At 42.4% G+C, this 12,716-nt stretch overlaps 1 protein-coding gene across 5 annotated transcripts in view; it reads right to left on the reverse strand.

The window, feature by feature from the left end:
• EMB2410 (embryo defective 2410) overlaps positions 1-12,716 on the reverse strand; it is a 187,221-nt gene that overhangs the window by 47,444 nt on the left and 127,061 nt on the right. For all 5 annotated transcript variants that reach the window (XR_015690932.1, XM_087678344.1, XM_087678347.1 and 2 more), the window contains one exon: positions 3,623-3,682. Coding sequence is in view for 4 of the 5 variants with exons in the window: in XM_087678344.1 (XP_087534470.1) it covers positions 3,623-3,682 (60 nt within the window). In the remaining variant the exon portion in view is untranslated. The remainder of the gene's footprint in view (positions 1-3,622; positions 3,683-12,716) is intronic.

Below are 12,716 nucleotides of genomic sequence, written 5' to 3' on the forward strand. Positions count from 1 at the left end.
TAGAGACTAGAGAGGGTGGATGTGGAGAATAAGAAGGTGGAGGGTGGAGTGATTGAGGGAGTAGAAAGGGTAGAGAGGTTGAGGGAGTAGAGATTGCTTGAGATAGAGAGAGGTTGAGAGAGTAGAAAGAGCATGAGGACGTAGGAAAGGTAGAGAGGTGAAGTAGAGATAGCTTGAGGAAGTAGAGAGCTTGAGATGGCAAGAGTGCTAAGAGAGTGTGGAAAGCTCAAGAGTCAAGTGAGTAGATACTAGAAAGTATAAATGACATGGAGAAGAGGAAGAGATTTTTATAGAGGAGAGTGTTTTGGTGAGAAAGGAAAAGGGAGAACCAAAGAGAGGAGAGATTGGGATTGAGAGAGAGAGAGAGAGAGAGAGAGAGAGAGAGAGTGAGTGTATGGGAAATAGGTATGGCCTTATCTTCGATGGCCTAGAGCCATCCTCCACCTTATGTCTTGTCATCTTGTACTTTTTTCGTGATTAATACAATTATCTATTAACAAAAAAAAGATTGTAAGAGAGAGACGAGAAGAAAGTTGTTGGAGAAGAGAGAGTTGTCAGAGAAAATGAAACAAAAAAGGCGCAGAAAACAGTCACCAAATGGCCACTTTCACCTCGGATGGGATGCAGTTGATTGGCGCAATGAAGCCATCAGATGCCTTTGGGCGGGATCAGATGAGTCATACTAGATCGGACAGATTGGACGGGTGAACCCATCCAATTTGTCCCATCAAACGTGGACAACTCTAACATGCACATAACTTTGCTATCTTCGAGATTCCACAGCCCCAAATAGCAATAGCTCCTTTCTTAGCGATAACCAAGCCGATGATTCAAAGGCAGTGACACCGTAGCCCCTCAAGAGATGTGGCATGTTGCAAATGCACCACCATCTTTTGGATTCTCTAGTCACAAGGAAAAGGCTTTGGAGTTGATTCCATCACAGGTCCCTGATACCGAATAGATGGGGAAAATTGAGGAGACCCAGAGAGTGAGTAAGAGGTGGAGAACTTGGATGCATACTTTGAGGAATTTGCCCCATTACCTGCTACACGGCAGAGCTACTGCCGACCAGAGAGGAAACTTGAAAGTGTATGTAAGGAGGCAACAGAGACACACATGGGCTGCAAAGCCACACTGGTGTGAGAGGCTTAAACAAACCCCCATGATGATCTTCACGGCATGGACCTTAGGATTGGGTTGTTCTATGGTGTTAGTATTGATGATCCAACATTGTGACCAATTTTTGGATTAGTGTGGTTAACATGATGCATTAGAGTGATAACAACATGCATCAACTATTATATCCCAGGGTGCATTTTCTAGTTGCAATGTATGCATCTCTGTATCATCATGTGTAGAAGAAGTAAGGCTTTGAGGTGATGCACGATGGCCCTTGGTTGCATAATGCTCTATATAAGATCGGCGTAGTATTCCTTGTTCCTATCATGCCCATTGTTCCTATTCTGGCCACCAATGTAATAGGATCAATCTCTTGCATTGTTTTTATAGTGAACACATTTTGAGTTTTCCTTGACCATCCAGTTATAATGGCATTCACTGTCCTTACCACACATTAGTGTGCTGCGTGGCATGATATGGTGGAGGCTTTGGAGGATAGGAGTAGATACGTAGAGACCATTAGAGGAGGAAATCAAGCTGTGAGGAGCTCTTATTTCACACTCACATCACTTCTACAAGAGAGACAAAACAGTAGGAACCAGGACCTTCTCTATGATACACCAATTTTATGTGGATGACTGAGCTTGCAATAGGGGTGGCCTAGTAGACACCATACCTGCCACAAGCCTCTGAGACCACTCACAATTCAGATACTTCTCTTTGAGAAAGTCTAAGGAGTCCACTCCAGTGTTTCCACACCACAAGGACAAAATACTCTAGATAACATATTCAAAGACTTAGGAGAGCTAAACGATCCATTGTACATAGCCCTCTAGAGGCTAGACAGGTGGCTACATAGTACCACATAACTTTGCTAGGATCTAGGACTAAACCCTTGGGCTATGAGAGGGACAGAGAGAGTATGGTGGAGCACTAGGAGGATGGTCACACATAAGATGAGCAAACATCTGATGCCTTTTTACACAGAAGGAGCCAGAGAAAGCACTTCTAGCACTACCCTCAAGCAAGTGGAGAAGATGGATTAGAGAAGTCCTTTTTGAGCTACTGGGATCTTATCAGCACAGGACTCATCTCAACTTTCCATGAGATTATGGCATCAAGGGTTATGCCAAAGAGACTTTCTAAGGGTCTGCTTCACCTCATTCCCAAATGAAGTGGAGATAAGCTAGAGATCACACAGAGGAGGCTGATCACTTTGCTTGGAACTACCTAAAAGATCCTTGCAAAGGTGATCAGTAGACTAGCCCCATTGATGTCGGATCTTACCCCCCAGATAGCTTTTTTAGAGAGCGCAACATCTTGGACACTAAGCAGGATGGTTCGATTGGTCTTAGAGAAATCTTTTGACCATTTGGATCAGTCCATTATGGCCCCATTCGTGCAGAAAATGGATTTAGGATCCAAAATCTCAAACTTTCTCCACACTACCAATCGAGTCTCATCTACACAGGTGATGCTCAATGGTATGTTACTAAGCCATTCTCACTTTCCAAATGTGTTCGACAAAGGTGTCTTTGAGTCCCTCGTTCTTTGCTCTTGCAATCCATCCTATTCTGAGGTATGCATATCCTGTGCAAGTAGCTATTTGATTGGATTTTACTCTTGTACATCCTTCATAGTTAATACAATTATCCATTCCCCCCCCCCAAAAAAAAAAAAAAAAAGAGATCTGATAAGAAAAGTTAAGATACTTCTAAGTTTTTTTGGAATTTGAATAATTTCTCTCTTCTAAATAGCTGTTTCTAAGTTTTCCAGGTTTGGAGTCACTAAACAGGTTCGGAAACCCTCCTCATGGTCTGATGAACACTTTGCCACACACAAAGTTACAATATGGTACAAATATTAATACTTGAAGGGCTTCATTCTAGCCTCACATCTAAAACCACTGTTTTTAAATTTAATCAGTTGTCAGAAAACCATAATTAACCAGCCTGAGTGCAATTTCAAGCATCATATCACATCAAACTAGTTACCTATCACTAATGAACTCTTCATAGGCTGATGTATGGTGTGCATGATCCCTGAATAGGACAGCTGCCACAGCTATGATTACCCTCCAAGACCAAAGGGTCCTGATCCGAAATCAAAGAGAACAATCTTCCACAAACAGGTTTACATAAAGCCTTATCGATGTGCTGTTTGTCTTGACTCAGTATTTTCAGGCCCCAAGAAATTTCCGAAAAATGCACTACCCATGGTGAGTTAGATTCATATAACATATTATGGGTATGATTATAACACAAGAAAATGACAGAAGATGAGCTGAGAATTGCATAATCATATATACCATTTAAAATATCCAGAGCTAAAAAATACATGATTTATGCAGGCACTAACAATAGGCTACAATTATGAAAAGAAGGGCCATCTGCAGATTTACTCAGAGCACATGCGCAATACATCATCCCTCCCCTACACCCTGGAAGAAGTGTGGCATATTCACAAGAAGTACTATAGGAATAGAAGAACAAAGAAAACTCACCTTTTGGACAATACCACGCAAGGAAGCCAGCTCAAGTTCATCAAGCTGCAAATTACGCACCTGGAAAAATCACATTGGAAAATCTGCCTTATTCTGGAAAAATGCACTCCCATTTGTTGCAATGCTTAGTCCCTACTCTAATGCTAGATCCAACCCCCACATTACACGAGCATTCCATCTTTAGATCTTTCAAAATATATCTAAAATGTCTATGAGGGAATAGATTATTCAAGGTACAGGGAGTATGCTCTATTATGATAGCTATGGCCTTACAGGGTTCACATCAACTAATTGCATAAATATGGTTGTGTTTGGCACATGTTAGATGAAGGTTTCTTATTGCTACAGGATCTTAGATAGATCGGAGACACAAGCCACGCACACATGTATATGGTTCTATCTTCTTTTTAAGAAAGTTGTTAGTTGCACACTAGAACAGATGTCTAATTCTCTAGAGCTGTCAAAGTGTCACCCTGGAAAGCAACTAAAAACCAGTATGCATATTTTCATGACAGGGAGCACAGAAAGGTCAGTTCCATGAAGATATAGTACAAAATTCTTTAGCTACAATAACTCGCCATAGCAAATGCCTGAGACTCCCAAGGAACAGCGCATCCAGCTGCATCAAAGACAAACATTGTTTCTTGAGTGGCAATTTAATCTGCCAAAGATTTGTCACATTGTTCTACCAAAAATGTTATTTCCCTGTTCCCATTGATCAGCAATCGATGCTTGCAGTCACTCTCACAACGAAACATCATGCTTCAAACCTTTCAGCCTGTCTCAGCCAAACTGTTCACTTCTGCAAAATGATTTTCCCAACAACTTTAGGGTACCTCTGGATGGTCAACCGTCCTCTCCTTCATTGATTAAAAACAATGGACATGAAAAGACGGTTCAAGCATCATAAACAAATGCAGGTGCACCCTGCATATATCTTCAACCTCCAAACTAGGCATTTCAGTGCACTTCAAGCAAAACACCTCTCTGTGGTGATTAGTCGTGCCCCCCCCCCCCCCCCCAAAGCCCAAAAAACAAAAAAAACCCACCTACCTCTCTCGCCCCAGCCATTCCTACCTACCTGTCTCTATCCTCTCTGATTGCTGTGCTGGTACAGACATATGCCCCCGCCCCCAAAAAAAAGCAAAGCACACCCAATCACAACCCCCCACCCCTTCTTTCCCTCCTCTTGGCTAGCTCTCTGGCTACTGCCTCACTGCAGAATGGAATAGCACAGGATTATGCCAGATTGGTTGCTGAGTACTTCTCACATGCAAGGGACCTATTGGCCTACCTTGCTAAGACGTGTGTCTAGTAGAGCACTATGTGAGAGATTTCTCTCCAATGACCCACCAACAGCATGCTACTGCTCCATCCAAACTTCAAACTGCCCAACAACTACACGATGATCATGACTAGCCATCCACAGCCAAGTTTTCTGGTGTTGTTCTTGAGTATAAATTGAGAAAATGGAATACAACCATGGGCATAGAGTAGCTAGACAAGTTGGTTTTAAACAGGAATAATCCAATCTTGACCACTTCTTCATCTTACGAGCCATTAATGAGTAGGATCAAGCACAAAATAGTGACTGCTTTCATAATCAAGGGCCAGATACACAGGAGTTCCATCAAAGATTAGTTGGATCCACACACTTTAAATCTGTAGCGAGTAGGACATGGGGATGTCTAACATAAGAGCTTAATCCAGGCTGCCTCGTCTACATTGATGTGATTAATAGATTATAGGCACCATTAGGATGTTGCAGGCGCCATTAATTAGCATTCATTGAATTTCTGCTGGTCATCTCCTGTTTGTGAGCTCTAATCAGAGTCTGACAGGGACAATTGGAGCTCTAGAGTCATGCATGTCCAGCTCTATGCATTCTCTGCCTAGTTGTGATCCTCCAAACATTTAGGATGCCTTGCATTTCATTTTTTGGTAGCAGCCATTTTGTCTATTTCCTCCTCGAGACAGCAGGTCACAACTGAAACAAACCTTCCTCCTCGGATAGGTTGGTAAATAGCCTGATTAAGCACTAATTACAACAAGCATAAGATTCATGTAAACTGAAAATACACACTTTACCACTTTAATCTTAGACATTGGGCATCCTATTGGTCCCAAAACTAGTGCCCCTTGCGATATTTCTTTATCTTATATTGCAAATGGAAGGAGTGCAACTAAGATCCTCTAATCCCCTCCACTAATCCAAGTGCCTCTTGCCATCAAAACTAACCAGCAAGCCTCCAAACCGATTTGCCCCTTGATTTGCTAAGGGATTGGTCTTCATCTTACTCCTTGAAAGACAAATTCAGTCTCAAATATGATATTGGCTAGTGGGCCTCTTGAATCTCCCTCAAATTCCTCAATTTCAGCTTTTGGATTCAAGTCCTAGACCCTCAATTCTAAGCATGCATCCTGAGGTGGCTGTCAAAACCTAGTTTCTGCTGTAAATTAGGATTTGCAGCAGAGATTGACAATAATCTCTTCCTTTGATAGCTCAAATTGTTGGAAAATATTGAGATAACTTGAAAAATGGCTGGGAAATGAGAGACAAAGCTGTAGAGAGAAAAATTTCAGACTCTCATCGCGAGAAACACTGAAAAGCTACTATTGTCCCTACTCAAACAGCCATGGAAACTATCACCTACAGCCTAGGACCACTAGGCAGATTATTGCCCCCTCTTGTATGCTGTTATTTTGCACCAAAAAGAACTTGGGTTGTTGTCACCTATCCCTGGAGGACCCCATACTGCTGTCACATGCTATAGGATTGATCCCTAGTGGCTACAAATCACATCAGCAGCCTCTCCTTGCACTCTAACAGCCTCCTTCTCTCTCACAATGGCTAGAATAGACTTCCATCAACCCCTAGCAACATTTTTTCCACTTGCATGGTCAAGTTTTACCAAGTTCTAATCCCATTTTCTAGCATCATCTAGCTTGTTTAATTACTTTTCAGAATACTTAATTCTAAAAAACAATTTAATAATTATTCTAGTGTCTAGAAAAATAATTTCACTAGCCAAGAATTAAATTAACTAGGCCAATTTGTCTTCCAAGTATCCATGAGTAGTTATTAGCCCTTGGACAAGTATTAATTAATTAATTAATGCCTAGTCTTTAGTATCACCACTGACATTAGTAGCCAATAAATTGGTCTAGGCCGAAATTTGACACCGGGTACCACCTAGTACTTGTTGAACATAACTTAATACAACTTTTGCCTTTGGCACCAGCTATTATCTTGAGGTCTTGGGTCCCACGCTGTAAAATAATTAACTAGCAGCTCACATGTGTAAGTGACATTAGCACATTTAATCAAATGCTAAGCAAAGCAATAAAATTTTACATCCACGTAACAGACATGCATATTACCAACCATACGCAGATAGATTGGGCCTTGCACACCACACATTAGGTGCTGCATATGATAATAAGTTACGTCATACATTCCCATATGTGGTCCCTAACCCACCATAGCATGGAAACTAGTGCCACCACCAAAGTAACCTGGCTGCCCCATACTTACAAACATGCCCTTCTCTTCACAAAACATTGGATTGGCACTTCCTAGTTGTCCTTGCATATAAATCCATTGCCCCACTAGCAACATTTGCTTATGCTCACTACCCACGTTTGGAACATCGTGTTGTTGTATTGGCTCTTCAAAGATGCATTTTGCTATCCCAAAGCTCTTGAAGATGATTTGCTCTTCTTCCCTTCGCTGCCCTCCATTAAGGGGTTCAAAAAGTGCATGAATTGAGAATCATTTGCCAATCGCATAAGCATTTCATTTGCTATACTCAATTGTCTTTAAGATGGTCATCAAGTTCCTCTTCCTCTTGCTAATCATCAGCTTCTAAAGGCCTAGAAGGACCTACATTTTGGTCTAAACCAACATTATCAGCTTGCTGTCCATGTTGCATACCTTATCCAAGATCAAGCATTGCATTGTGAAGAACGCATGGCACATAGGCAAGGATCAAGAAAATGACCTACCCCTTATCCTCAAATTTGTTGATCTAAAGACAGTCACACAACAAACTTTCCTCTCCAAAAGCAAGGATCTCAAAGAAGAAAAAGTCTAACTTGAGGATGATCTCACACCTGCCCAAGTGGCCCACCACAGGGAATGCATGCCTTAGACTATGGAGACCCGAGAAAATGGAAAATATACAGAGATGGACGTATCATTATCACAAATAGGTGCCAATAAAGGGGCTTGGCCTATGAGACACTTGAAGTTCACAATGTGAAATTGTAATGAAACCATGAGGATTGATGCAAAGCTATTCCAAGAGACCTTCACTAGCAAAGCCATTATCTTGTATACAAAGACAAACCAGAGTTTATACAAGCAGTTACCAAAGTCCGAGCACCCACTTCCCAGAGGTGAGAGACTACAAATGGGAGACAACATGCCACCCTAGAGCCCCCTATCACGATGGGGGACCAGAGGGTCTAGAGGAGTGGTTGTATTATACAATGAGGAGCTACAACATATGATGCAGGTCGTGTGGAGAGATCAAGAGGCTCACTTCATCCAAATACATACAGATCACTCCCATGATATATATACATGGCAGTGTGCTATGATGTGACATGTTCTTGTCACGAAGAATCTATGGCATACTGCAAACGGCACCAAGCAAAGATTAGCTTTTTCAACACCGGCACCACCTCCAGCCTCCACATCACTAGGTGGCTCTCATGATGTCGAATCTTCTTTGACAGCACCTCCCATTTAAGACCAGATTAAATGGGATAGTTGTGATGCCCAAGTGTATACCCTAATTGCTTATCCCTCAAGAGAGCCATCATTCCACACATTTGATCATGCAAAACATTCAAGGAAGCATGGGATAAGCTTGAATCATTATATCAAGTGTGCAATGAAGCGCACGTTTCTTACCTACGTAAGCAACTTGAACACGTTCACATGAAAGGAGGAGGTCATATGGATGCCTATCTTATTGGCATCAAAGATCTTATTGAGCTATTGCTAAATATTGATGAAGATGTTGGGAATAAAGGCCCTCGTGACTTTTAAATGTGCTCAGGTGTAAACACACCCTTAGCACTTATACTTACACATATATATCTATCTAAAAAACCTAGAGGTACACACTCGTCATTGTACCTAAAAACGTGCTCACTCTCTGCTCTGCTCTCTATCACTCTCTCTGTCTCTCCGCGACTAACAAACACCTGTTGTCTCGATCATCATGTCTGACCCGTCACTACATACTACTATCAGAGCTACAGTTGAGGCGTTCGTACTTCTTGGAGTTCGAGCAGGAGCTGGCAAGCAACCTTAGGTCGTGAGTTCGTGGGCAACAAGTCGTGCAAGCAGCCATTGAATAGGTCGTGAGCTGCAGAAGGCGAGTTGTGGAGAGTGCGACAGGGCCAGGCTCCAGCTAACAAACAACTGTTGGCTTGGCGAGTCGGGTGACGGCTGGCAGGTGTGCGTGGCGGGTCGACAAGGTTGACGACCAACGCGGCAGCTGACTCTCGCAACAGGTGCTGTCATCGCTGACGAGTCAACGGACCCGTCATCCGACATTTTTTCCCTTCCAAAATTTTTAAATTCCTCTTCCTGTTACCGAATGTTCACACCTACAAGCACAAAAGGCAAATCTATGTATTGAAATTTGGGGTTTTTCCCAAATTTGTGCCCGACACACATTGCAGTGTTCTCTAGACTAGAAATTACAGACATTGAATGCACATGCCTAAGAATATTTTTGAGATTTTTTCTTCGATGAGTCAATTTCACTGAAATTTATGCAATCTTGGCCAGAAAATTTGGGGCTTTTCCCAGATTTGGGGAATGTGATGCAGGATAAGCAAATTTGTCTCAGAAATTAGAGGAATTTGTGAAATCTTGCCTCCGACATTTAGGGCTTTTCATGTACATGCACAAATTTGGTTGAAATTTACCCAATTTCTCCGCATTGATGCACATTGGACCCCGTGCAATTTTGGGCTTTTGCAGTTTGGGCAAAATCTGTGCAGCATGTGGTCATTTTATGTACATGCAGGTTCAATTCCATGCAATTTCCACTTCAACACTTGGTAAAATTTGGGGGTTTTACTGAAATTGCTCTATTTTGGCAAAATTGACTTGTCCTATGCATGACAAAGAAAATGCAGATGTGTGGTTGATGCTTTAAGCACAAAATTTTGGGGCTTTTAACCGTTCGTGTCAAATTTTATGCTCGTGGGTACATGTACAGCAGAAATTGCAAATAAATTTTGGGATTTCTCATGTAATGTGATGCATATACCCTTGGAACAGCTGTAATTAGTTGTGGAATGCTATAGCACATGGTTTGGGGCTTCTGAAAATTTACTTACAGATCTGAAATCTCTGCTTCTAAGTGGTCATTTATTGCTAGTTGGTACTTGTTTGTACCTTGATCACTTGGGTGACAGTTTTGCGCTTGCATTTGTTGTTTTTGGTCACTTTTGGGCTGAGAATCATGGCTGGCAATAATGACAGCAGTAATCTAATGCACATAAAGAAGCTTGAAGAAGCACATAACTTTGCAGTGTGGCAAAAGCAGTGCTACAATATCCTGTTACAAAAGAAGCAGGCAAAGCCGATCAAGACACAAGGGACAAAGCCCGCAGATATAGAACAAGACGATTGGGATGAGTTAAATGAGCTTCCACGCTCAACCATCAAGCTATCGATTTCTGATACCTTGCTGTTTAACATTGAAGGTTTGGATTCTGCATATGCTATATGGACTCCACTGGAAGAACTGTATGCACAAAAGAGTGCTATAAGCAAAGTGTATTTGCTGAAAAAGCTTATGGATTTGCGTATAAAGGAGGGTATAGCAATGTTTACTCACTTGAGTGAGTTTAACTACATTTTCAGCCAGCTGGTTGCCTTGAAGTTCTTGATTGATGACCAATTTGAGGCTACTTTCTTGCTTTGCACTCTTCCAAAGAGTTGGGATACATTCAGGACTGCTATGAACAATTCGATTGCAATTCTTTTGTATGCTAGTGTAGAGAGTGCTCTACTCATGGAAGAAATGAATCGGCAGAATAATGCATCCAGTAAGTCTTCTAGTGCTTTGCATACTAGGGGTAGATCACAGTAGAAAGGCAAATTTGATAGCAAGCGACGCAATAAATCATGTGGCAAAGATGTTGAATGCCATCATTGTGGCAAAAAGGGTCACTCTAAACGTGACTGCTACAAATGGAAGAAAGATAAAGGAAAGGGCAAGAAGACAGACAATAGCAAGGAAGAGAAAAAGGACAGTCAGCCTAAGAAGAGCAGTGTAAAGATTAAAGAGGTGAATGTAGTCACTGATGAGAGTAAAAGTGGGAGTGACATACTCTTTGTCTCTTCATACTTTGGTGCGCATGCTTTACTTGCAGATATAGATGAGGACATGCATGCGTGGATTCTCGATTCAGGTGCTTCCTTTCATGTCACCCCTTATCGAGAGTGGTTCTCTGCCTATACAAGGGGTCGACATGGTGTTGTCCATCTTGGGGAGAACTATGCATGTGACATTGCAAGTGTTGGCAATGTGTAGTTGCAGTTTCAGCATGGCTCTGTCTTCACACTTCAGCATATACGGCATATACCTCAGCTCATGAAGAGCTTGATTAGCACATGGCAGCCAGATGATGATGGTTTTCATACCACCTTTGGTGATGGAAAATTGAAGATCTGTAAGGGATCTAGAGTGATTGCTAGAGGTTATAAAAGTGATACTTTGTATCCTCTACATGTATCTAGTGTGAGTGATCATGTTGTTGCCGTGACCGAGCAGCCAAGCGTTTCTTTGTGGCATGGCCGGTTGGGACACATGAGTCAAACAGGAGTGAAAGTGCTTTCTCCTTTGGATTACTTGCCTTGTCTTCGTTATGTTGATTTTGAGCATTGTTGTTACATTAAGAAGGTAAATTATGGGAGACAGACACGAGGGATGACCGTCCGGGGGCCTTGGGTACCCGAACGGGGTCTAGGGGAGCCTAGAGAGTTAGAGAGTCCGAGAATAGTAGGACTCACCTGAAGTGGACGGCTGGCAGAGGAAACGAGAAGGGAGGTGCCAGCAACTATCTAGGCGAGGTTGGAAGGAGAAACGAATGTCTCGTGCCACTGATTTGTTCAAGAGGAGTGAGTCCGCCATCGTGAGTGATTATGCTCTTCGTCTGACGGGTTACCACGTATCACTGGTATCAGAGCCGCCGGGTCCTGCTTTAATCGTCTCCCACGAAAGCTTTCAATTGTCCTCAAGTGAAGGCTTTCTCCGGCGCACATACATTACACGTCACACGAGTACCAGATTCGAGCAGTCTTCACCGGCTCCCACACGTCACACGTTATACGGGTATCAGACGAGAAGACGGTGCCCACATGTCATACGTCACACTGGCCCGTATCCCTTCATACACGATTGAATTCATGTAGCGCAGTCGAACGGCAGTAAAACCCGTGACCAGTTGGACGAAGCCAGTCAGACGAATCTCACACGTAACAGGGATACATCGGGTTCATGTGACCCGTTGGGGAGGGGGTGTGTTTAGGCCCTTCCTTATTCAGTGTTCCTGCCAATAAGCTTTATTGTCAACGTGACTGGCTCAGTTTGGGAAATACGAATTATTCCTCACTCTTCGAGGCTATTACTAAAAGCCATCAACAGCTGCCCTATCACTATAACCAGGGAAGTACTTCACTTTGTACACAAATTTCTTATATTTGCTTTCCAATTCCAGTGTATTAATGGAGGGGAAAGGGAGAGAGAGAGTAATTGAGGGTTCTAGTTCTGGGGACCACCCTATGGTAGATCCCCATGAAACGGAGATACAAGAAGAGCAATGGGAAGAATTTTTTGCCACACGAGAATAATTTGATGATCTAACTGCTCATGTGTAGGCACAGGGGGTTCAAATGGAATTTTTAACTCAAACACTCACCGAAATAAAATCTCAATTAACTTTATTACTATAAAGGGATAAAAATAAGCTAGAAACCTCGGATATTCCATCTTCATCGAAAGATTTGGATGTGACTATGCGAGATCCTAAAGAACCCCACCAAAAGTTGAGGCATAATCCA

This window comes from Lygodium microphyllum, chromosome 5, assembly GCF_053477565.2.
Source record: "Lygodium microphyllum isolate KBCC chromosome 5, Lygodium_microphyllum_v1.1.10, whole genome shotgun sequence".
Classification (NCBI taxonomy): domain Eukaryota; kingdom Viridiplantae; phylum Streptophyta; class Polypodiopsida; order Schizaeales; family Lygodiaceae; genus Lygodium; species Lygodium microphyllum.